Raw genomic sequence first — 27,883 nt, forward strand, 5'->3', positions numbered from 1 at the left:
CCATGCAACATGCAATTCTTGATACATTAAAGCAAAGTAAATGCATGTATAATAAATACGTATAAAATCAAAGTGTGGTAAATCATAATTGCATGTTCCACTTTGTATGATGAGGTTTGAACAAACAACTGGATTTTATGACCACAATCACAAAGAGAAGCAATTGATGGGGTTCAACACGTGTGACCCAAACCACACATGTGCTTCAATCATATGCATGCAAACATTTCATTGTCATAAATATATAAAAATAATAGTAGTAGTAGTGGTTGTTTTAATTGTCTAACTTCATATTAACTACTACCAAAACAATTACAGTATTACTAATTATTTAAGCTTTTTTTTTTAAAAAAAAGAGAATACAAAATAATTCAACTAGCTCCCTAAAGGGATCCTTAAACAATCTTAATCCTACACTTTTGTTACGAATTATCTTGATAAAATTATCTGCTATCATTTTTTTTAAGAAATACAATAAATTTTTCACTACTTTCATTTAACGAGTACAAAATTAAAATTTTATTGACATTCACAATATTAAAATCGTTAAAAAAAACAAAATAAAAAAAAAATCACACGGCGCCATTATTAGTTAATGGTCATTCCCATGTTTTTCACAACAAATTTTGCTTTTTATTTCTTGTTTGCTTAACCACATATTTTATGAAGTCAATAATCATACATAGAACTTCGGACGTCCCCTTCTTTTATTTATTTATTTTTTTTCAAATTTTGGGTTATATTTCCGATGACCAAAAATGAATATTAGATTCAAGAAACAGTGACTAAAATGCATGTATTTGCAAACTTTTGAATTTTCTTTTAAATAAAGTTGATCAATATATATCCTTGCACTGATTTTGGGGCTGATAATATGACAGGTAAGACCAATAATGTTATCCCCTATAAGAATATACATGCATCATGTTACAATAATTTTTCTAGAAGAAGTTAGAAAAAAAGCAACCAAACATACATAAACATTTTTTTTATAGATTTAACCGTGTGTAAAATATTATACATTTGAAATTTTTTTATATAATCAATATATTTATATTAAATATATTAAAATTAAATAAATTTTTGGTCAAAATGATAAATTTACAATATTAAAAATTATCATGGTTTCAGTTGAAATTATATCAAGTGTATTTTCTAAATTTTATATAATTTAAAACGATAAAAATACTCAATATGTATTATTCTATTAAAGAAATATTTTTTGATACTTACACAGCTGAGTTAAGATCAAATAGATAGATAATCTATCTCAATCGATTATTTCAATATAATATAGATATAGATATAGATTAGAGGATATACTCTTATAATACATTTCTATGAATATGTATTAGATACATGCATCAAACATAATCTTTTTTTTTTTGGTAGGAACAAACATTTTAAGAAATAAAAAACAAGCAAATTAAGGGAATTCTGTGAAATTAATTTCATTTTAATCTCTCTTAAGTAGTTTCAAATTTTATTTAAATTCTTATAATTAATATCGAAAAATATGTTATTTTATGTTTGGGCCCCAACATTTTTAAAGTGACTTTTTTTTAACAGAATTTGTAGTTTTTATGATAAATTTGGCAACATATTTAGTTCAATTTGGTAAACTAATAAATTAGTATCTTAATATTATATTTATGATAAGGGAGAGTATTTAATGCACTATGCATAGGTCTCATACACCGTCAATTAATAATAATAGGACATATCAATATCTCTTGTGTAAAACAAAATAATATTGAAGGGTTTAAAAATAAATATAAATAACTTTATTTTAAAATATATATTACTTATAATCGTTAAACATAAATAAATACAAAAGAATCAAATCCGAAACCCAAAAATCAAAACCTAAAATCTAAAATTTGAAACTCAAGACCAAAAACCCAAAAGAAAAACAAAACAATTATAATTAATATTTAATTATGTTTAATAAAGTTAATATTATTTATTTTCAAGTCCTTTAATATTTTTATTTTACACCAATAATGAAATGTCATTTTATTATTAAGTGATTAAATCCTTACTCGAATCCCAAAATTAAATTACACGAAAAATGTTCCTAATTATATTAATTTAAGTAGCGAAGACTAACCCAAATTTGGAAAAGGAAAAAGTTGTTCAAAGTATACGAAAAATATGAACCCAACCTACTTTAAACATGTTTATATACTTTATATAAAATTTTCGCCCCATTATCAACATTTTTGACTTCCCCTTCCTTTGAGGAAAAGAATAATTGGATTGAAAATGTCGTATATGCTTAAACTAGAAAAGAGCAAAAACTTCGAAATGTGAAATGTATCCCAAAATTCTAACAAAGAATGCTGTACTGCAATTGCATGCATGTCTACTGCCACATAGCTACCTCTTCTTTCTATCATCAAATAAATATATAGGATTCAACATTTGAGATTTTGTTGCCGGGTGCAGATCTCATCTTTCTCTTTCGACCCTTGGACTTGGCCATGCACTGCCAAGAATTTGCCTGCAAACTATTTGTAAAAACATTTCTTTTGCTAAACAGCTCATTCATTTTCATCCCTAGGCTCTTTCAGGGTCCAATGACAAACTTGGACATACATGTGTACTTGATTTGATTTCATCACTTGGACTCACTCTACCATAATTTTTTTAATTACTACAACATTTTTCATTTTACCTTAAATCGTTTGTCTTCTGTAAACTAAATTGGCTTCATCTTTGTAAGAAAACAAAATTAAAATTTGAGGCAAAATTATTGAATTAATTATTTGTAAGTAGCATGTTTAGGTGATTATTATAATTAGTAAATTTTATTAAATTAATTAATGTAATTTAAACACTTAAATTACTTGTTCCAATTCTTATAAAGGGTTGTGAATTGAGAAATTAAATGAGTACGTAATCACGATGATTTAGAATTTTTTTATTAAATATGATACGAAATTAAATTAAGATATAAACTACCTCCAATCAACCATATATTATATGAAAGTATTTTTAATAATTAACAATATGAGAGATAATTGTAAAAATATAATAACCATCTAATAATTTTATTAGTTATTATTTACATTGTCAAGTCAAAATACAATGATAAATAACAGCTTCTTCAAGGAATTTACTAGATAACGGTTTAGCTGTCAAATGAAAAGATGCTTGGTAAATATAAATATATATCCTTGCATCTGCCAGTTAATTGCTTGAAAAGAGAAAGATTACTTGGAAAAGGTAATGGATTTCGAGGTTAACTACGATTGGCCAAGTGGTCATTCGAGCTTGACGACAATGGGTGGGATAATCATATCAGTGTTGACATCTAAGATTATGAGTTGAGCTCCCTATTTCATTTTTTCTTTTGGCCTCACGTAACCTTCATCCCCACAATTGATCACACCATTTCCTTCAATCACGACAAATCTTTTTATATATATTTTTCCCACACTAATCTTAATTTCTCTCCCCTACTTGGATAGGCAGCCATAATTCTGTACCTAATCTTATTTTATTTTGCAATTATATATCACATGCATGTCAAGCTAATTACCTTACTTTTTCCTTGTTTGTTTGCCGTTTACAGCTTCTTTATGCTACATGAATCAAGCTTTTCATAATAACTTGTCAATTTTGTTTTTGATGTGTACTGTATTAATTTTTATCATACATGTTCATGTCCGGCAGCTGTAAACACATTCGTATTTAAAAACGATAAGTGAAAATGCTGTAATAGCTAGTTATATATATTATGCACATATAATTGAGATTAATACATATATTAATTCCATTAGGATACCCTTCATCACTTTACTCTATTAGATATATCTTATTACAGTTATGTTTTTCATTAATTTCTTTTGTGCACAAAAGTTATTTCATTAGAAGTCATGTAAGTCAATTATTTTTTATAACTTAATTACTCTGACAATATATTTATCACTTGTCATTCACATATGCTACAATCTAGTCACCACATGCCACATTATCAACCTAACAAAGAATTAATAATGACAAGTTGGCTTATCATGAAGCAACCCCTATATATATTGACACATTTGAAGGCAGGGGCTCATTGTGTTTTGTTTTTGTGGCTGAAACTTTCAAACATTATTTCATTGTCATACTTATCATTTTGATTAGTTGGCAGGTCTTAAAACAAAAGCATTGAGCTATTTATTTATTTTTCTTTTTATGATTTTGGACGAGTAAAGCCCAACACATGAAGACCAATTCAGTTGGAATTGAAGACTTAAAAGATAGATTTCTTACGAATTAAATTAGGTTATTTGCAGAACAAGTAAAATTACTTTCTATAGTTGAAGACTTTGGATTACACAAAAACTCTTATGAAAGTTTTATCTTATGCTGATTTTAGTCTACTTTATAAAAAGTTGATTAGATTATAACTCTTATGTAAACAAAATTTAAGTTTTGCCTATGTTAAGTGAGTAACAGAGAGATTGAGAGTTTGATAGAGTACAAATTTGTTCAAGTTAGGAATGCGTATGTGTGCATTATTTCTATAAGAAATCTATAAAGTTTCTTGAATTGCAAAGCTAAGCTTTCGAGGGGGAAGCCTAGTGGAAGAATGATCTAGTCTTTTACAACAATGAGGCCGCTAAATTGGTGAGAGTTAGACCAGTGTTAAGACTTAAATCATTGGTTGTTCCGTGAGAAAGATAATGGATCATTGCTCTAGAAAATGCCTTATAGACATAGACTGAAATCAATTTGTATAAACAATCTCGGTGTTCATCTTTCACTTTTTTTACACTTTTGATTTCATGGTTGAAACTATGGCTATAGTTCCAATCACCATTTTAGGCACAGTTTCAATTTTCCAAGCAAGTAACCCCCTCGTTTCTACATATACATCTCTACTCCTAAATAGAGGAGGAATCTCTCTTGGGGTTTTTCTTTCTTCCTCTATTGATCATCTTCTTCTTCTGGATCGTTGCTTGTCACTACAATACTTCAACCATTCCTCCCTATCTTAACTTTATTGTTCTTTGCCCTTATTGTATTAGATTAAAATATGTCATAAGTCCTTGTATTTTTAGTAAATTTAGAATTTTGTCAATATATTTTTATTTCTAAGAATCTAGTCCCTCCACTTTTTTTATTTCAAAATTCAAGTCCAACTATTAATGTTATTAAGATTATTTTGTTAAATTTAGATTCATTACAATGTCAATTTTTTATTTACATTGCTACTAAGTGAGTATTTTTTTATTTCAAAATTTAATGAAAAAATGAAAAATATTAATAATTAGACATGAATTTTAAAATTTAAAAGATAGAATCACTAAATTCCAAGTTCGTAAAGAGTCAAGTACCTATGGCATATTAACAATGTTTTCTCAATTGCGGGTCATTTTCCTCCAATCCCCATTTTTACCTTCCATAAGAAACACAGCGTTTCTTTATCTTGGCCAGTTAAATTAATGAAACATGATCATGTCGAAGATTGAAACTAAAGATGATTATAGTGAATTAGTTCCACCGTGGTCATTTAAGCATATGGATGGGGATATTATGCTAAAGTCACGGTTGATAATGGTACTACTAAATAAATAGGTAGTAAAAGTGGAAGTGGGGTCTTCGCAATGATTCAACAAAAGCAGGTACCTGGAAGTTCACATTTTGGATCACAAATCATCTATCAAACACTTAAGTAAATTCAATTTGCACGCTCCAAATGAAGTAAAAATCCCATTGTCTTATTCTCGAATAAAATGTTGGGTTGATGAACCCATAATAGCACTATAAATTCGTATTTTATATAAATTTAACATCTTAATAATAATTTATAATATATAAAATGATGATGAGATTGTATATATGCAGGATACACTTGTCGGTTAAATGAAAGGATAGTCAAAATTGATCATTGGGAATGTTTTTAGTCACAACAAATTTTCCTGCTGTAAGGTATGAAAAACGAGTTTGTGTCAGGTTTTCTTTTTATCAGGGAAATAATAACGGGATCGGGTCGGGTCGGGTCTAAAAAAGGGGGAAATTTAGCAATGATACATAGGAAATATGAGTGGGATACCACGCAGTGGAAGAAGCGGTGGGAATCCATCATTAGAAAGACTTTACCATCATTTGCACGTGTCTATGGACCCGATTCCAAATTCCATCATCATAACAGTTACTATTATCACACTCAATTACATCAACTCAAACTCAATTTCTTACTTGCTTGCATCTAATTTAGCAAGTTATGTCTTTCTTTCTTTTTAATTCAAGGTTCCTACACAAAGCTCAAACAACTTATCAATGCCTTTAATTGGACTTTCTATTCTGCAATATGTTTCATACAAATCCAAAACTTGACTTTGTAATTCTTCTACTTTCATTCGGTTGGAAATTTTATAAAAACACCTTAATATTTTATCCTCATATACACTCTACAACCCTTTTAGATTTTGTAGCCCACTGATCTCACGGCTTCTCAAAAGCCCACTCTAAATTAAGCACTATATCTTAATGTTTTCATTTTTTTTTATAGTTTTGGCAAACATATCTTAAGGTTTTTGAATACATACAAAAATTTGTTATTTTCTGTTTTTATTTTAAATAATTTGTTGATTGAGTCTTAACTTGATTGGCATGGTTATTATCGTCAATACAAGAAAACATGTATTCAAGTATGCTGAAGTATATTATTTTTATATTTATGGGTTGGGGAAGGGCTATAAATTGTTCTAAACATTATTTTTTTAAAAATAAATATAATCAGAATCTATAATTATAATTAATGCTAAATCATTTTAAATATTTTTATTAATTTTCTCAACCAAACCATTGTGACATTGATTACTTTTAAAGATTGTAGTAATATAGCTGCGATATAAATGAACCAAAGTAAACCGAAAAATAATCATAATTGATTCACTTGCACGGCATATATATACTGTTACTTCATAATATAAAGGGGAGGTGCAGTGGCTCATAGAATGTTGTCGGTAGGAGTTAAAAAGTCATGACATATGGCATCAGTTGTCATCACCCAGAAAAGAAGATGGAGAGGTGTTCTCCCACTTTTTTAAAAAATGACTTACATTTTCTATGCTCTTTAGTTTTCGTTTTGTTTGGAAACCTTTTCAGCTTGGAAATTAAAAGAAAAGGGATGGATCCATACTGTTTGTTTTACGGACCCCAATTCGATGCTACTAAATTAAAGCGAAAGTGTGGAACGCATAATCATTGTTTACATTGAAATAGATTCCCAACTTTATGGTTCTACAGTTTAATTCCCCATCGCTTTTCTTTTTCTTTTTAGTTTTTCTCGAGAAAGAGTAGTGAAAGAAAAGAGAAAAAGGATTTAGAAACGGAGGAACATGATCGCGTGGTGAGAAATTTGTCATGTGGTGTAAGGGAAAAGTGGGTTCTAAAAGACTAGTAAATGGATGACAGTCCAAACACAATTAATTTGAATTGATGGCACTGAAAATATCCCTCTTTCTACATTCCCTTTCTTTCTTTTTTCCTTTTTTATTTGCTTTGCTTTTTTGCTTCCTTCCCAATCCCCTTTTTCTTCTCCTATGTTTTTAACCTATATCTGGAGTTTAGCACAAACTCGTGAGAGTTAAAATCTTGACTAGCTAGCTCTAACTCTTTCAACGTCTAAACGTCTCTTTCCTATACATTTTAATTTCCTATATCTTCTACATATTCTAATCAATGTGTAAGGGCTAGAAATACTTTCATGGGTACGGCCCAATCAAAATTTTAGGACTATTAGTTAAGCTTGGGTCTGGTCTAAAAATGGGTTCAGCCCGTATTAATTTTTTATATTATTTTTTATATAATTTTTTTAAAATTATATATAATACATTAAAAATGCTAAAAATATCAAAATAAATGTTTCCTAACAAATTGAAAATAAATTTAAAAAATATGTATACTTAAATAACATTAAGATAGATGCAATTTAACAAGCAAATGCATCTAAAATAGTAACAAAATTAACAATAAAATAAGATTTATACAATATCCAAACAATAACAACAAAATAGTAGCAACATAACAGTAGAATGGTAGCAAGATAGTGAAAAAAATAACAAGAAAATAACAAAAAAAACAGTAAAAAAACAATAATTTTTTTTGCATATTCGGGCTAGGTCGGACTTGGGCCAAAAAAAATTACCCGAGGCTTGACCTGTTTTCTAAGCGAGCTTTAATTTTTGGCCAAACCTATTTTTCGGGCTTATATTTTTACCCAAACACTCCCACTTTTCAAACTGGTCTTTGGGTCAGGTCTACTTATGCATTGTATCAATAGAATATATAATTATTAAAGTTTCATTTAGCTCAAAATAGTTGCTTTAAGTTTTATCCAAATTTACTTATATTTATGACTAATTAATTTAAATTTATATAGGTCCATTCATATTTTTATTTTTTAAAATATAATTATTTTATTTAATATTTAGTAATTTGTTATAACAAAAGTTATACAATATGTTGAATGGTACAATGAAGGCAATTTACATCGCAAAGAGTGTGAAGAGCTATTTAAAATGATGGTTTGATGAATTTGAGGTCATACCTTAGCAGAGTTTGTGTAATAAATGTTGTCTCTTTTTTGTTTTCTTGGAAGATGTGATATTTATAGATGGAGGAGCTTGAAATGGATCCCTTATCTCATGATTGTCTTTTTGATAGAGTCTAACTTAAACCCAATGTATGAGTTGGATATGACTATATTGGGAGTTGGTGAGGTTGGGAAGTTGAAAACATTAATGAGATTAGATTTTATATGGTTGTTGTCTTTAGTCGTGTCGTGACAATGCTCTATCAGTAAACGCATTTGAATGGTGTGAGATATTTATAGATGGAGGAGAGCTTGAAATGGATCAATTATCTCTTGATTGCCTTTTTGATAGAGTTTAACTTAGACCCAGGGTTTGGGTTGAATGTAACTATATTAGTAGGTGGTGAGGTTGGAAAGTCAGAAACATTAACGATATTAAATTTGATATGATTGTTGTCTTTGGTGGTGTTGCGACGATGCTCCGTAAAACGCATTTGAATGGCGTGGGTTGCCTATGTGCGGCAAGTATTCAAGTAGGCATGAGAGGTGAAGGGTTGGACTTTAGTCAAACTAGCTGTGCAACCTTAGACAATGAATTCGTTTCAAATTATTTAAGTTTGTTTGAACCCACAAAGTTGAGAATCTTAAAATATTCTCTAAAACAATGATGATGGAAAATTATTAAGTGAAGTAAACAAAAAACAAGAAAGCTTTGAGTAAATTTTCTAAGGTCGCATGGTTAATTAAGAAAACTCAAGAAATCTTTGAGTAAACTCTCTAAGGCCACACGGTTAGTTCGGCTATATTCTTGACCTATGATATAAGAATATAACATAATTATATATTTACCACTACAATCATATATTTTTTTCTTTTATTAATTTTATTGACACAAAGCAATGATGATGGAAAGCTACTAAGAGAAACAAATGGGAAAACAATAATGTTTTCAGTAAATTCTTTAAGGTTGCATGGATAGTTCAGCTAAAATCTTGGCCATGACACAAGGATATAATATAATTATATTTTCATTATAATTATAATTTTTGATTTTATTAATTTTTTACACCGTCTCTAAATTACCTATAAGTCTCTCACTCGTAAATCAAAAGATAAAATACACTTAAACGTGTTTAAACTTATTTTTTTATTGTCATTGTAATAACAATAGTACCAACTAAACTAAAGTTCAATAAACTATTAAATTTTTAAATATAAATAAAATATTATTTAGAATTTATATTATAGTATAATATATTTAATCTTGATGTAATATAACCTAAATGATTTATTAAAGATATATATCATAAACTTAAAACAATTAGAATCAAACTTTAAATATTATAAATTTTAAAATACCTAATTTTTTTTTCTAAACTTTTTTTTCTTTTTTGAATCAAATATTATTAGTCAAACCATCATAAATTTCAAGTAAGAGACCTTTTAACAAATTTAGTTACAACCCCAATAACATTTCCATTTTTAACTTTAGTCACTGTTTGGCCCTTAACTATATCTATTTTTTCATATTGAGACTTAAAAGTTTTTTCTCTCATTTTAGTACTTGAAGTATAGTTTTGTTACACTTTTTGGCCCATGTCATTAATGTTATTTAAAAAATAGCAACCAATCAAATTATTTGTTGTTACTGTTTCAAGACTGCAAATCTGAAAATAATAATATCAAAGTAGATGACGGCGTAGAAAATCTCCTTGCATTCATTTGAAATTTGTAGAGAAATTTGAAGACTTTGATTTGTTAACTATTTACAATTTTTTAATAATTATTTTACGATTTTTAATAATTTTTAAAAAATTAAATAATGTTTTATAACTTTTAATAATTTTTTTAAAATTTTAAATATTTTAAAAAAATATTTAATAATTATTACAATATTTATTTTTTTTATAATTTTTGGTCTAGTCAACACGATGAACACTGTCAATATGATCAACGGCCACTTCATCCTCCATTACAGCAGTCAATAGGACATGTAGTGTGTTTCAATTGGTTGCTGCTTTTTTAACACCGTTAACAGCAGGGATCAAAAAGTATAATGGAACTATAGTTCAGGTACTAAAATATGATAAAAAAATTTAAATACCAATATGAGAAAATATGTATAGTTTAAGGTCCAAACAATGAATAAAACTTTTTATTTTTTCCATTTTTAATGTGTCTGTAGTGACTTCAAAATAATTCTCACAAATGGCATTGGTTTATGTGCCAGAAAGAAGAAAAAAAGACCGAAAGTCCAACGCCCATTAATTGCCTGAAATGTAGTTGAAGATGGGCCAATCCATGAAGTTGATAACCATTGATCTGGTTTTCCCTCCAAAATGAATGGAGAGATGTGATGGCGAGGAGACAGCAGACTCAAGTCCCAAATCGGAGTAGGGAAGGGGTAAGACTAGTTTTATTCAAACCTTTTTAAAGATAGAGTTGATGGTGGATACTGGATTTGTTTGTCTGCTGGTGGAAATTGGTAGTCGTGTGATCTTTGCCTCTCCTCTTTCAGTTCTTTTCCTCCAACACTCACTCCTTTCCAAGTAATGAAAAATGTAGACCTCTTAACTAATTTCAAGTTGATGAAAGTCAAATACCATAAAAAGCTACCTCCATTTTAATATATAAAGAAGTCGTGGAAGGGGGATTAGGATAAACCTTTTTAAAATAAACATCAACATGAACTCCTCTTCCGCTTTCTTTTCGGAAAATAGTTCTTTAATAACCAAGTCTTCTGCATTTATTTTTTTGGTACAACCTGTAATCAACACTTTTAATTAATGAATCAAATATGGGTGTTTAGTAGTGTAATAAATATCCTTTCTCAAGAAATCTTATATTCTTCGTGACTTTTAAATCAGAAGAAAAATATATTAAGTATGTCTTCCTTCTTATTACAATATTAGTTGAGTTAAGATTCTAACAGATAATTCCATCAAAATATAAATTTAGTCGTGATTAAATCTTGGTGAAGCTGTTTGTAGTAAAAGAAAAATTATCATTGACTAATGATTTGATTTAGTAGACGGACCTTAGCACATCTAAGCCTAGAGAATATATTTAACAAAATTTTAATTAGTCGGTTCGTTTATAATTATTAACCAGATTTTTGTTAAGAAAATTCAAAATCATTTTCCAAATATATACTTCTGAATTGTTGGTTGAAAGAATAGATGTAAGATTTTAAGCATTTTTATAAAAAATATATATATTATTTTTGACAACCAAAATACTTTCGAATCCGGTTAAAAGTGGGGGCAAAGAAAGAGAAGCCCAAGCAGGCCCAAAAAGAAGGATATTGGGCTTTCATTTTTCAATGGAAAGCCCAAAATACTAGAGTACTCAGATTGGATTTTACGGGTTGGGCTCTCATTTCTGCAAATGGAAGTAACCCAAACGACACTCTTCGTTAGACTTCCGGAATCGTTTGCTTAGCTTAGCTTAGCTTCACCGCCAGTCCACCGTCGCGGCTAATGTAAGCCTCGTTTTCTCTGGTTTCACATGAACTTCACTCCTCCGCCTCACCTTTTTGTTTTCCCCGTTTCTTCACGCGATTTTTTATTTTGATTGATTATTTTCTTACCGACAAATTGATTTTTTCTTTTAGTTCATAAACTTCGAATAACTGATTAAATTGTAATTATTAAATCATTTGAATTAGAGCGGGGAACTTATTATTATGTAGCTTAAAAGAAAACAATTTTAACTCTTCTCAGTAATTGCTTTTAATGGCTTTATTTATGTAATTTCTTACTTGATCATTACTTGTATATGGAGGAAGATAGTGGACATGTTGAATTGCTGGTGAGATTTTGCTTTGCGGTTGTCGTTCTGATGTTGACATCGTGCTAAATTTTATAACTTCTAATTTTACTTCCCTCGAAAATATATATATTGTTGCGCCTGTTTTGAGGGGGGAGGGGGGGGGGCTGGAATTATGATGATTATTATTTGATAATTTAAACTTTATTATAATTAAAAAGGTGAAGCAACAATCAAGCACTGAAGCAACCAATCCAACGGTAGCTGAAAACCCATCATTCTAATAGCAAAATAATCCATAGGTTGTGCCTTAAAAATTCAACACTATATTAATGTTTGCTAAAGGACTCCTTTAGGTGTTTATCTAAGATTTGTATGTGAACCCCTTTTTCTTCTGCTGCTGATTAAGTAATTCTTAGTGCTGACGGTGTGTTGAAGTTTTAGGTGTAAATGGGTAAGATGATTAGGACGGATAATGACTGCTGATAAATGGTGTAGTTTAATATGATAGTGTGGTCGGTGGTCCATAAGCGTACACCTTGGTTGGGCAAATGAGGTTTTGAGAAAAATATATTTACCCGTACAGAATGACTGTGCCCAGCATGTGGTCTTGAGATGGCCAAGGTAGCTCTTGATTGGGACTTGCTTTTGGACTTCATATACTTTCTCTTGGTCATTACAATGTTGAATAGCTAGTGCGGAGAATTTTTTTCTAATTTGTCGTCTTCTTGTACATGTATGTGGTTTGATATTGATGGAGTGTCCCTTAAATTCACCTCTCCTCTTTTAAAGATATGATAATTGCTACTAAGATAACTACCCCTGAGGATATATTATATGCATCTTTCTTTACCTCACATATTTTGACAGTAGGTTTGGTGAATTGCTCTCTTGTTTTGTATTCTATGTTCACCATGAACTTATTGGTTTCAGTTTTCGAACACAAGTGGAACCTTGTTGTTCCCGCCCTTTTCCCATTTCAGATTGTTCTTTTGGAACTACTACCTAAGATCTTTTTCAAAGTGTGAAATTGGTATTTGCTTTTATACCCTTATTTAAAATGAAAGCTTGTGGGTTCACAATAGAATAGTGATGTTTATAGAATGCCTGCCATTTCTATACTTTTAATGATTAAATTTTGCCTTCATGTGAGTGACGTGATTTTCCATTCTTCTAACAGGAAAACAAAAAATCAAATTCTTCTTTTAATTCGTCTAATATAGTCACCATCCCCTTTTAATCATGTGAGTCGTTATTTGGTCAGATTTCCGAGTTAACCAAGTTGAAACATGTTAAACTTCTTTCTACCCTTAACTCTGTGCTTGTGTCAGTGGAAAAGGGGGGAAGAGTGAGTAGGTAGAAAGAGTTTGAAGATGTCAGCTTCGTTTTCCTATTAAAGAATGAACAAACTTGTTTCATTCCTCTTCTCTTACTTTCTGGCTAATGTGAATGCTCTCTCTGTATCTATTGGCCTTTGTTTAATAAGCATCTTATAAGAACCAAAATCTTTCTTGAAATATGCTACCAAGTCGAGGCTTTAAACTCGACTTACATAAATGCTTTCATTTTGACCATTGCTGTTCTTACTCCTTGCTGGCATGAAAGCTAAGACTGGTTTTACATGATGACAAAGTTGTTTGTTATACAATCATGTATCTGTTACACATTTCGTCTTCACAGGCGCATTTGTGTAAGAATGCCATTAAATATTTTTCCACTTCTTTGGAAAAAAGGCGAAAGGTGTTAAATTTGTAGTAACATAAGTCTTCTCAATTGTTTGTTCTTTTTATTGGACTGAAAGCTTATGAAACCTGACATTTCTGTTTGATTCTATTTACTTTGTGGTACATATGCATTCACATATGGTTGCCACCTAGTTGCTGTCACCGGCATGCCACATCATGACTAATCAGTTACTGCAGCATTTCTCTTTCATTTCTGGTGAAAGAAAATGTCTTTGTACCTTTCAATTGAACGCGACAAGCTGAAGAGTTGTCTTGCTACTACATGTGGGATGAAACAGTGTAAATATTCCTCTTATAATTTCATCTCATCAATTGCAGCTCACATCAATTCACATTACACATTCTGTAAAACAGTTGATTTTAATAGTAAATTTGTGTAAATGTTATTAATCCGTGTTATACTTTTAATCCCTTAACGTAGATGACATTTTACTTACCTTATTCTGGTGTCAATGGCAAAGACATGGTTGAAGCGAAAACCATCATATGCGTGACATAGTATCTTTTTATATATAGCATGATATGATACAGGCGTGAAATACCATCCTGTGATGTGGACTTTGATTGGTGTTGGGGATCCACTGACTGCATTTGATTCAATATGGTAAATAAAATTTAGAAAATCGGGTTCTTCAGTCCTTACTCGCTGAGAGTTTCGGTGAGTGGAAGGTCGCATTTGAAGCTGGTTTCGTACGAGGATGACAACCTGGTTATGGCAGCTTCATGTGTTTATGTGTACTGCCTGCCTTTAGCTTAAGATGAACACCTTCCTATTTTCCACAGCAACATGCTGGAGAGAGATTAATATACAGGTCAGTCAGACAATCTGGCATGGAATATTCTTACAGTAGTTTGATGGACAGATCTGATTTATTCTTTTATTTTTTGTTTCTATTGGTCCATTTACAGGCTCTTTGATAACTTGCAATGAAGCATCTCTCGATCAAACCGCTCATCATTAATTTGCCACCCAATGGATGTATCGTATACATGATAAAAGCTAAAAAAATAAATCTCTTCCAAGGACTGCCATTGACGTTTATGCTTCAGAATTGATTAATTTCTGTCTACAAATTTCCAATTTGTTTTCACATGCAAAGGGAAGCTTAAAACATTCACCTTAATCACTGCTAAGGGGCAATCAATATACGATGGCTGACATTTTGTATATATATTTATATTTATATCTTTTCATGTCAAATCAGAGGGATTGGGTGGACAAGTCTTTTACAAAATTATTCATGACTCGGATCAAATTCGATAGGTATTTGAAACTATTTCTAGTCGGGTTCGGGTCTACACCCTTTTCACTGCAAGGTCAAAATCTTGATGGGTTGACAGTTGGAACAACCAAGGGCGGCAGATTTTCACGGCTAAAAAAACAGATAGAAAATCAACCGTCCAACACAAATTAAAGCAACAAAACAGAAACTAATAAGAAAAAAAGGGTTTGGTCCAAGGCAAGAGCTTCGCATGTTACATGTTTGGTCCTCATTAATACAAATAAAAATCTTAGGTCCCATTAATGACTCATTTAATACGCATTAAACAAACAACAATAAAACTAATCAAACCCTTAAAAGCAAGCATCAACTTACGTTAATTAAGTATTATAGAAATGAAAAAAAATAATACCCCACTCACCGCCTACCTTTCATCACCTATCAATTTCCAACAAACAAAGCCTTCCGTAAAAGCCACCACCATCGATGACGGTGCCACCCCCTCCCATCCCGTCCCCTCCCCTGCTCATCTCTCTCTCTCTCTCTCTAATCTGGCTGTGTTTCTTTTGGTGTCCACAAGCAGTCATAAGTAACTAACTGTACTTGCTTCTCGCATGTATCTCTGTGACTATATCTCACCCTTATCTTCTTATCTAGTTTGTTTGGTTGTAGCAGCTAATATATGGATACACAAGCTGGTAGGCCATCGCCCCCCCTCTTTTTTTTTCATGCCTATCCTCTTCTTGGTCACACACCCTCGGATCCTTCATCTCTTACTTCGAATTTCCCCAACTTTTTTTGTTGAAAACATATTGATATAAATACAAGGAAATTGTATATAAATATATTATTAACCTAAACAAAAAGCACGGCTGAAACTGATCAAGGAATTAGGAGTATTTACTAACTCAGCGAAATATATCCCTGTTTCATCAATATCCATTCATGTTAAAAGTTACATGCCATAAACTAAACTTGTATTCCCAAAGTAAAACATTCATAACCTTATCAAACAGAGAATCAATCCATTTTTTTATTGATTCTATTCTTTGGGCACTTGCTATTCCATGAGAGAATCAAAAAGACATAAGTGGGGAAAAAAAGAAAAGAAAAGTGGCGAGTATGAACAGTTGTAGGTTTTGGGGTTATGGTAAACTATTATATTGTTTTTTTCAATCTTCATCAGAACTGTCAGGGTACTTGTTCAAATCAGGTTTACGGAAAACCCGAGTAGGGTTCGATGATTCCGATGATGAAGCAGAAGCATGATGGAGTGAGGTCTGTAAAGCGTCGACTTTAGCCCCCACCTCGGTTGCTTTCTTGCGTATGGAAGCGGCTGAGATATCCCTAAGCTCGTCTTCTTGGAATATGAGGTCAGGGAAGTTGAGCCTGGCGGAAGGACCCCGCAAGTAGAAAACGGCTGTGTCATAAGCACGAGCGGCGGCTACAGGGGTGGTGTAAGAACCAAGCCAAATCCTGGACCGCTTGTTGGGTTCTCTGATTTCAGCGACCCACTTTCCCCACTTCCTCATCCTTATCCCTCTGAATGGTTTCTCCTTTTGCTGTGTCCTATGCAGCTTTCGCTTCTCTCCGCTTGCTGGACTTGATGTTAAACAACAATCACCTAGCTCCATGACCCAAAAGATAAAAGAAGACCAAAATCCTAAAACAAAATGGATTTTTTTTTATTTCCCCTTGTTTCTGGAAACTATAACTTGTAAGCCATAAGAAGGAGAAAAAGAAAGGGAACAGATTCTAGCTACGTTTAATCAACGAATACTCTTTGCTCTAAAAGCTATTCTCTATTGTTATATATAAGTAGAAAAGGATATATAAATAAATAAATAAATAATATATTGAAGATAGAGAGAGAAAGAGAGGCAAGAAGCAGTATTAGTTACCCACTTGGCTGCTAGTCTGTCGTCTGGGCACGGCCGCCACGTTGATCGATCTAGCTTTAGATAAATCCAAATTGGGCCGACATAATCCATCACTTCCGATATATCTCTAAAAAAGCCTATACAATTTATGTATGATATAGCCATTGCACTCTACACATACTTATTTCTCTCTCTTACTCTCGCGGTTATCGGTTTGTAATGGTAAGCATGTGACCAGCAGACGTGGTTCTACTATATTCCAAGCACCCGAACATCCTTGTTTATTTCCATCTTTAGTCTTCTTCTTTTTTAATCATTTTTTGTCCCTTTCTTTTTTAACTTCAAATATGCTACTGTTTCATTACAAAATCCTGAATAAACAAAGTCGGCATTTCCTACAAACAAATTAGTCTTAGGTCAGTTTCCCCGGTTACTGGTATGTAGTATGTACTCTTCAATTATTTACCTTAAATTAACTTTATGTTTAAACCCCAAAATAATTATTATAACTTAATTTCCCTCCTACCTTTTTTTTTTTTGAAAACAAGTAAAAAAAGCTGGTTTTGGTGTAACAGAAATAACTGGATATTTGACGTTGTCTGTTAGTTTGTTATTTAGGATATCTAATAATAATAATGGCCTGGATTGAGGATTTAGGGTGGGTGGCTAGTTGGCAAGTCAAGTGGGATCCAATTTGAGAAATGGAGGCAATAGAAAAAAAAAAAAAAAGAAGTCGGGTGGGGATGGAGATGGGGATGGTGTGTGACTTTCCGTCCAGGCCACGCAATAAAAATGATCATCCATTCCTTCCTTGGGCTTCCTTTTTGGTAGTGGAATGAATGAATTACCAAATTGGTTTTTAATTAGTATGGGTGCAAACCGTTGATTCTTTTGGTGTCAAATCTCAATCTTTATCATCTGATTAATAACCCCCCCCTTTTTTATTTATTTATATATATTGAAAAGAGTGGTGTTAAGTAATTTCCACATCTTCTGGGTGATTAATCCATGATGTGGTTTCTCTTCTTTGGTTCCTTCATTGTTTCAACACTGTTAAAAGCCAACCCATCACTTTTTCATTTATTGACTATTAACCCTTCAATCCAACCAGCCAGCCGGCCAGGTTTATTTAAAACCAGTTTTTTTTTTGGGGGGGGGGGTGCAACATTCTAACCGCCATTTGAATTATTACAAGACAAAAAGTCCTATATTTATACAATGAAACAAAAAGTGGAACCATCAGCTATTTTGGCTCCAAACTCCAAATTAAAAATATACACAGTGCAAAAGGAGGGGAAAATTCAGGGGTAGGCAAGGCATCGTTAGCTTCTTCCACTTGGCTTCTACAGCTCATTTCCCCCGGTTGAATCTTTACCTTTATCAAAGACTGCTGCTTTCTTTTTTAAATAATAATAGATTTTTCCAAAGAGATTGTACAATCTTTATAATAACATACTAGAATTTGCATCGTTTTAATAAAACATTCTTATCATGTGTGCTTAAACTCACCCAAAACTAGATCTTTTTATATATTTAGTCGGCAAATTATTTATATACGTGGATGCAATTACAATGCAATAAACCAAAACAAGATTTGGTATATCAGATTTTGATCGAATTATTAGAATTAAAAACCCAATACTGAGTCAACACATCACAAAGTTATTATCGATTCCACCCATTTAATTTTCTTTTATTACTGTTTCTGTTTTTATTATGTATGTATGTAGAAACTATCATTAGAAATATACAGCTCATTTAGGTCTATTGAATTTTGAGTCCAAATATGTCATTTTCATTCATCTTTTTTCACTTGCAGATATCATACAATAAAATGAAAACATTCCCATAATCTTACCAACTCTACTTGTCAGCCCCAAAATAATAATGGTTTATATATTAAAAGAAGATCTAGGAGTAATTCTTTCAGGTTTGTGATCCCAACCTTACCTTTACATTTCTACCATCAAAAATCATTCTACGAGCAGAGCTGCAACCTTGGTTTTTTTTTATTATTTAAATTCTCATACGGAGCGGTACACCCCATAGCAGCTGTGTTGGTCCCAAAAAAGATATATTCAACTGTTCAAACTTAAGACTGACTTCAACCATGGTGTTAATAAAAAGTCGTAAAGAAAATAACAGGCCTATTCAAATATAGGACATCTTTAAATCATGCAACAGAACCAGAGATCAAATAATTTTTGACAGTTCAATTGATAGGTCACCAGTGGAAATCTGAGGTCTCATCCTATAGTTTCAGGTAAAGACGCCATGACAATGTCCCACTATGCCATGATATTTTGGATCATGATTGGGGACTAGACTAATTATTAAGCATGCTACTTCTTCAAAGCAAGAGATTCCTATTGGTCCCAATTGCAAAGCTGTCAAATCAAAGATTGAATATCATCAGGAATTGAGGTCTATATTTGATCCGTGAGTGGTTTAGGGCCTTTGTTTAGGTTGGAATATTAGAAGCCTAAACCTAATGTTTTCTTCTTGTTTTGTTCTAACAAAACTATCTCCATACTATGCTTTAAACCACATAATATCCATCACCCGAGCTTCAAATAAAACACACACGCCAAAACTATCAAATTGCAACCATAACCCCTAAGCAACAGGTACTAGAACAAGGCTGCGGCATCACCTAAAAAGCTTTTCCAACAGATATTAGCGACAAAAAAATCTCTTTAAAGGCCCTAATTCTTGTCAAATTAATGAATCATACAGACCTAATTTCTTGCTTGGACAAAATAACTACCAAGTTCTTGTCGATTTGAGGCAAAACCCATTCCCCCATACTTGTCCTACATAAGCTATGATTGGAGGAAGTTCACTGAGTCATTGGACCTGACCTTAATAACATCAATTGGATGAGCTACAGAGAATATAAAAAACCTTTGCCAGTCAGGGGCTTTGAACTCCCGGGACGCATTAATAGCAATCTAGTTTTCAAGGACTATTGGAGCAGTACAAACTTTTCATCCCATTAAATCTCCTCATTTGCTGTTTCTCGTAAGTTGAATCTCACAAAATCAACCTCAAAACCTTCTCCACATTGCATCGTAAATTCACACTACCAGAACTGTAGTCGACATACTTCTTGCGCATTGAAATAGAGACAAGCACAAACGCGCCTCTAAGAACAAGAACTAGATAATTCAATCAAGAATCAATATCTTCTTATTCTCAGCACCTCTGTTTTCTTTCTTTTTTAACACCTTCTAATAACTGTATTTCTAGTTCAACTCTATGGCTACTGCACAATCATTTCCATCAGCCAAATGATACACATAAAACAGTAATGAAGCAACTTCATTCAGGTAAACAACAATGGGGATAGTCCTTCAACGTAGCAAGGCAACAGAAATTCGATCTAACACCCTAGAGAAGCACTAATTCAAAGTGGCCATTAGATAATTTGAAGCCTCCATAAACTAATCCAATCAATTAAAATAAAAAATAAGTCAGCAACCATATTCCACTACTGTCCATTGATCAAGTTCAAGATACACATACAAAGCGGCTTGTTCACCAACATAGATGAGCCACACATACAGTACTATATTGTTGATGAAAGAGAAAATGATTCTAAACCCATTATTGTGCTGCAGTTTCCCTCTTGTTAATACCCATATTACATGCCCCTAAACCACCAAAAGCAAATGATACAGAGGCAATATGAGGCAGATATATATACCCACTTGCAAATCTTAAGACAATGGAGGACCACATTGTATACCTTTCCTAACACCGCTTTGGTTTCTTGCCTTTCAACAAATTCTTTCTGTTTCCCTTTTATGTAATTGCTTGAAATGTTATTTACAAATCCAAATTTCTCTTGCATTTCAGACCGCAAACTCCACATGTGTAAGGTTCAGAAGGAGCTACGGCTCCTTTGCGTTCGAGTATGTCGAGGCTTTTCCTCTCCCGACCTTCTTGTAAGACCACTGAGGTAAGAGGATAAACGCGTGACGGTTAGCGTATGCTGACATGTCAACCATACCCCAAATGTTCGTCCCACTGTTCTCAACTGCTTCTCACCAAGTCGATTTCTACGGCGTTGGCGTTGGCGTCGGATTTGATGGTCAGGTGCCATTGGCGTGGTGGGGATTCCGTTTTGGAGAGTGGCAAAAGTGGGAGAGAGAAAAAGAGGGTTCTGGCTTTCTCTGGAGAGGAATAGAGTTTCTGTCAGAGGGGTTTTAGAGGATTCATTGCCTCATTCATTTGTAGGCTTTGGTAGGAACTGTACTGATATAGCTAGCCCAAGACATTTGGACAACAAAAGCCGAAGGTCTAAATATCAACAACAAGTGAGCTACGGGCCATCTATTGGAGAGCTTATATGTTAAGGCTTTTCAAAAAATTGCAGCTCAAAGTATGATAGTCTTTAGGCCTCCGTAATTTGTGAACGATAGATTTGGGCCTACATATTCGACAAAATCAAAACATTCAACTTCAAGTTGAACTGTTGAAGGAAGGAATACATGCTTGTCTGGCCTTTTTATCATTTAACTAAAACCAATCAAAGTGAATAAACATGTCGATTTTTCGAAATTCTTGCTTAAAGAATGTAGGATTTTGTGCCTGATGCAAAACTAGATACTGGGACATGTCAACTTTTGTTTGTGAGGTCCCAGGATATCCCCCCCAAAGCAACCCCTTCAACCGATCATTCTCAGTGTGCATGACTGTCTGCGACATCATAGACAGATAAGATGGAAAGAAGCTCTTACTTAAATGGTTTTGCCTCATCAATCATGACAATCCTGCCAAAGAAAAAGCTTTCCTTTTTAAAAAAATTATTTTGCAGTTTATAATCACCATGCTGGCTTTATATTTTCTTCATCCCTTTATTTCAGATTTTTCTTTTCAGCTATAATATCTATATATATATACGAGCTTTTATCATTTGTGAGAAATTCTTACAAAAAAAAAAATCAAAATCCAAGCCAAAATTCTACCAATTCTTTAGCTTCAAGTACTACCCTAAAATGGAATCAGCATCCTTCTTTTTATTTTATTTCCCTGTTACCCGAAAAATATGAAAACTTTTTAATATGGGTTGAGCATGGCAGCCGACGATTTAGGATAATAATGATGCAACTATTTTGTGAGAATTAAATATAATTACATCATAAACGCAAATCGTCAATCATCATGTTAATTTTTTTATTCACAATTTAAATATTATTGTAAAAGAAGTGTACAATGACTAAATAGAAAATTTTCTCTATTTTCCTTGTACTTTTCGAGGTGATTTGACTTGCTATTTTTTTTAATATATATATATTTTTTATATGAACTGAGCATAAAAAATCAAATTAATGTGACGGTTAACTATTTAAGTTTATAATGCTATCATATTTAATTTTGACAAAATAAATTCATTATTGTCACTCCAAATTATCAATTGTTATGCTCATTTGAGATTTTCATACTCAATTTATATTATTCGAGTAATTAAAAATTTTCATTTTATTCTGATAATTTTTTTTTCCTAAAAAAAATATTTCCAAAATATTTATGGTTCCTCCGTAATGATTTATCCCCTTGAATTATGGCAATTATCTTTAGAATTATGATCTTTACCTTTTGCCTACTATTACCAACACATGATGATTATTAAAATGATGATTGCTTTTATGTTTTATTCTGATACAGGAATGAAATAAATGAAAAAATGAAGAATTAAGAAACCAATTTTTTTTTGCATTGACTACTGTCTCAGTTGTTTTTATTTATTTATTTATTTTTAAATTCACTTGTTAGACCAATGTGGGCTATTGAGTGATTGACTTGATGTAATTTTATTTTTATTTTTTATTAAAAAATTACTTGTTAGATCTGTGTTTTTATGAAAGTTGTAGATTTAATCTTTTAAGTTTTAATTTGATTAATTTTAGTATCTTTATTTTTTCGAATTAGTCAATTTTAGTCCTATATTTTTTGAATTTTGAAAATTCAATTCTGACCCAAAATAATAACGGTTAAATTCAATTACTAGTCTTGTACTATGCGTAAAATTATAAATTTAGTCAATATTCTCCAATTGGATCATTCTAAGTCTTTGTACTTTTTAAACTTTGTAATTTCAGTCTTGACACAAATTATAATCGTTGTTTCATTAACTAAAATTTTAGGGGGATTGAAAATTTAACTTAAAAAGTACAGGGGCTACAAATGACCAAATTAAAATACAATGATTAAATCCATAATTTTCATAAAGTACATAGAATACTACCATTTTTTAACTTTTTTTTTTGTATTCTTCATGTGCATCTCATTATCAATGTTTGAAATTTATGATTATCCTCCCAACAATATTATCTATAAAGTTGGATTATGCATTCTCCTTTAATCCCTTAAGAATGCAATGTATTATCTACACTCAACACTTAGTTAATTTTCTTAGTCAATGTTATTCATATTGCAATAATATGAAGATTGTAGGTTGGGTGAAGGATATTTAAATGTGTAATATATATATATATATATAAACTGTAGGAATTTGAGGTTATAGAATAAAATAAATTTTATGTGGCACAGTTCTGACACATTAATATGATGACAATTGTAATTAATAATTTCATTAAAAAATTTATAGGTTACCATAAAGGAAAGTTTTCATATTGAAATAGAAAATTTTAGTCTAATTGTAATACCCCATACCCGTACTTGAGACCGGGATAGGATACGAGGCATTACCAAAATTTTCAGAATAATTTCAATTAATTTATATTATTTAGTATTCATGTTTCATGTAACATCCTTTTCATATATTCAATTCAAAATATCCTATAAAATACGATACAATACTTAAATTGTTATAGTTACATGCTCATTCAGGGTATCTGAACCTACCTGACTAAATTGCAGAAATACCAAGATTTAGGGGCATATTGATAATTTACCATTTCCCAAATTTCACCCAATCTTAAATTGATAATTTCATTCAATTTATTAATTTAGATAATAAAACAATTTATTCCCTTCAATTTAGTCATTTTTGACATTTTTACAAAATTACTCCTAAAGTTTTACTTTTATTCAATTTAGTCCATGGGCTTAAAACATGCAAATTAGCCATGCTAACTGAATATTCATATATATTTTCCTCCTCCTCCTCTCCATTCCACATCCTTAATGTATATAACATTCTTGTAAGTACGATTTCACAATTTACTTATTAATGCTCATATCAATCTGTTCACACGAGTCATAGTCACTCAATTATTTATAATTCGAGCTACAAAGCTCAAAATTAAGATTCGTAAATTTTTCCTAAAACTAGACTCACATATCATTCCACCATAAAATTTTAAGAATTTTTGGTTTAGCCAATTAGTACAGTTTATTCATTTAAGTTTCCCCTGTTTCACTATCCAACAGTTCTGACCTCTCTTCACTAAAAATTAATTATATCACAGTACACAACTCGGATAATGTTCTCATTGATTTTTATTGAAAATAGACTCATTAAGGATTCTAAGCATATAAATTTGAGACTCTAATTAATTTTCTCAAATTTTTGGTGTTTTTCCAAAGTCAAAACAGGGGAACCCGAATTCATTCTAACATTGTCTCACAAAATTCATTATATCTCATAATTTACAAATTCATTGCTTTCACTGTTTCTTCTATGAAAAACTAGACTCAATAAACTTTAATTTCATATTTTATTCATCTTCTAATTCGATTTCTACAATTTATGGTGATTTTTAAAAGTTAGTCTACTTCTGCTGTCCAATATTGTTTTAGTTCAAGATGTTTATTACCATTTTTCCTCTAAATTTCAAAGGTCATACAATTCAGTCATTGCTCAATTAGCCCATCTATTAAGCTAATTTTTCTCAATTAACATTTTATTCCATCATTCTAAACTATTACACAATCTTTAAAAATCAGAATTTTAACACTAAACTTTAATTCACAACTTTTTCACAATTAGGTCCTAAAATCAATTTCTATTGAAATTACTTGATAAAATCATCAAAAAACAAAATCAAAGCTTAAAATTCATTTTATTTCATCATAAGCAGCTAACACTTACCAATGATAGCTTTTAATTTTGTTCATAAAATCAAAAACTAATGAATTAAACACTTGGACCTAATTGTAAAAGTCACAAAAACATAAAAATCTAAAAGAAAAGGGTAAGAATTGAACTCACACATGTCAAAGTATGAAAAACCAGCAGCTTTCAGACCTCCCATGGCGTTTTTGCTGAAGAAAAATGATGATATCTCTAGATTTTTCAAATTTGTCTTGTTTTATATGTTTAATTTGTAAAATTTCCCATTTTGCCCTTATTCTCCTTGTCTTTTTTGCTGATTTTCTTGCCCAACCGTCCAGCCCATACAATTTGGGTCCAATTCCCTTTTAAATCCCTTAAACTATTTAATCACAATTTAATAAATTTCGCACTATTTTCAATTTAGTCCTTTTTAATTAATTGACTAACCAAACGTTAAAATTTTCTAACTAAACTTTAATACTAACTTAATAACACTCCATAAATATTTATAAAAATATTTATGGCTAGGTTTATAAATCCGAGGTCTCGATACCTCGTTTTCAACCAAATTTATCTGATTAATTTTTTTAAAATCGCAAAATTCGCTAATTAAAAATAATTCTTTTAAGTTCGCGCTTGGCCTATAATTATTATTTTTTAAAATTTCTAAACTTACTCGTCGAATTTAGTGATCTCGAATCACTGTTTCCGACACCACTAAAAAATTTGGCTGTTACACTAATATTATAATATTTATTAAAATAAAAGGTAAAAAAGAAATAGAAAGATTAAGCCACAGTAATCGAAGATTACATAAATTTTCATAAAGAGTACGAGTTTATTTTACAATGTTTATTTCAATCATTGTTTAGAGTAGAGCAAAGGTAAATATAATATTATAAAAAATTAATATAAATAAAATTAACATTAAAATAAATTAATTTAACAATATATAATAAATAACTTATAAAAATATTAATAACATTATTTAAATTACAATACATTAATATTAATATTGAAGCCATAATGATTTTCTGTATTTTTTTAATATTAAATATTTTTAACATTAAACAAATTTAACATAACTAATTCTAAATTTGTTATATATTTTTGAAAATATTTTGAATTACATTAATTTCTCCATTTTTTAGGAAATTAATTAATGATGTTAAATAAAAAATAATGTTATAAAAATATTATAATGATAATATACACAATTGACTCATGCAATGCACCAAAATATAAACTAATATCCTCTAATTTAAATATAAACATAAAATAAAATTATAAATGATTAAATATATCAAAATTTTAAATACAAATAATAATACAATATTAAATGTATAATGTTAAAAAAATAAAATATTTCTTGCTTAATAGTAAGACAGACATTTTGAAAGTTTAGAGATTTTAAATTTGAATTCCATCTTGTAAGTCTTAATTTCTTAAAGTTTTTTTTTTTAAAAAAAAATTGAAGTTATAACAATTTTTGTAAAATCAATCATTATAAATATTAAATTAAATAATTAACTAATAAAAAAATTACAATCTAAAATATCAAAGATTTCCAAAATTTCAAACTTACCATTAAACTTGAATGGAGAGTAAAAACCATGCATACATCTATAATTGTGGCTAAATTAATGAGCTGTGATTTAATTCATTTCTGATTTTGGTGGTTACAACATTGCAGTCCACTATAAAAAGGCCTTTGTGTTTGGTTAATGGTTACCCAAAATAAATGATATTAAATTCTTGTTTTTCTATTAAAATATGATAAGTACAAAAGGGTCAACATAGATTTTCTTTTTCATTTGGCTTCAAAAGGTAAGGGGAAAAAAACAGTTGGTATTTTAATGGTTTTCCAGGAAAATGGAGGCCTTCCACTACTTTGCAAAACGAAACATATTTACTTTGGCTGGCAAAATGACAGGGAAATCACATAAAATCAGAATCCCATTTAAACATTCCCGAAAATACTCATTATTAATTAAATACATATATGGGTTCCTATATTGACACCTAATATGCCTAAACCAATTCCCTACCTCATTTAAAAAAGGTTTGGCCCTCAAAACATATAATCCTATACAGAAATCTGATGTCCCCACCATGGAAATAGCCTTTCGTTTTCCATGGCCAGAGATGATGCCTTAAATGAGACAAATATTCAATGTGCAAGTGTCATGTATTTTCTTTCTCAGGACCATATACATACATTTTTGTTTGATTAGATAATATTATTTCTTTTGTACATGAGATAGAGTTCTTTTTTGAGGTGTGTAAATTATAAGATATGAGACTTAATCCCATATAAGAATTTTCTAATGAATTTAGACTCTCCAATTTTAATAACTAATTTTTGGAATGTGGTTCTCCAAAGATCTGTATTATAGAACAGATTTTACATGGCATTAACAGTCACTCGACAAGTAGCCTTATTTTCTTGGCCACTTCGTCCTTACAATATTCCCCGCTTTGGCGTTTGCTCGACTCCCGAATGCTTAATTGTCTCCTATAGAAAAAGTTTTGAGACTTTCAATGGTTGGTTTTCTAGAAGGGGTTTACAATTTTACTGACGTCGAAACAAGCAATAAACACACCCCTTCTTTCTCTCTCCTTTGAAAAAACAAAATATGAAAGTGAATTAATAAACGCGTTTTTTAATGAAGAAGGATTGTCGGTTTATATTAATTAAAGAATGGACC

At 30.9% G+C, this 27,883-nt stretch overlaps 1 protein-coding gene across 1 annotated transcript; it reads right to left on the bottom strand.

The window, feature by feature from the left end:
• Nucleotides 1-16,277: 16,277 nt before the first annotated feature.
• On the bottom strand, nucleotides 16,278-17,416 carry LOC107958142 (ethylene-responsive transcription factor RAP2-1). The gene has a single exon (XM_016893823.2). It carries the CDS (start codon nucleotides 16,904-16,906, stop codon nucleotides 16,445-16,447), a length of 462 nt encoding a protein of 153 aa, XP_016749312.2. The 5' UTR covers nucleotides 16,907-17,416; the 3' UTR covers nucleotides 16,278-16,444.
• Between the last annotated feature and the right edge of the window lie 10,467 nt (nucleotides 17,417-27,883).

Source organism: Gossypium hirsutum, chromosome A05 (assembly GCF_007990345.1).
Source record: "Gossypium hirsutum isolate 1008001.06 chromosome A05, Gossypium_hirsutum_v2.1, whole genome shotgun sequence".
Lineage (NCBI taxonomy): Eukaryota > Viridiplantae > Streptophyta > Magnoliopsida > Malvales > Malvaceae > Gossypium > Gossypium hirsutum.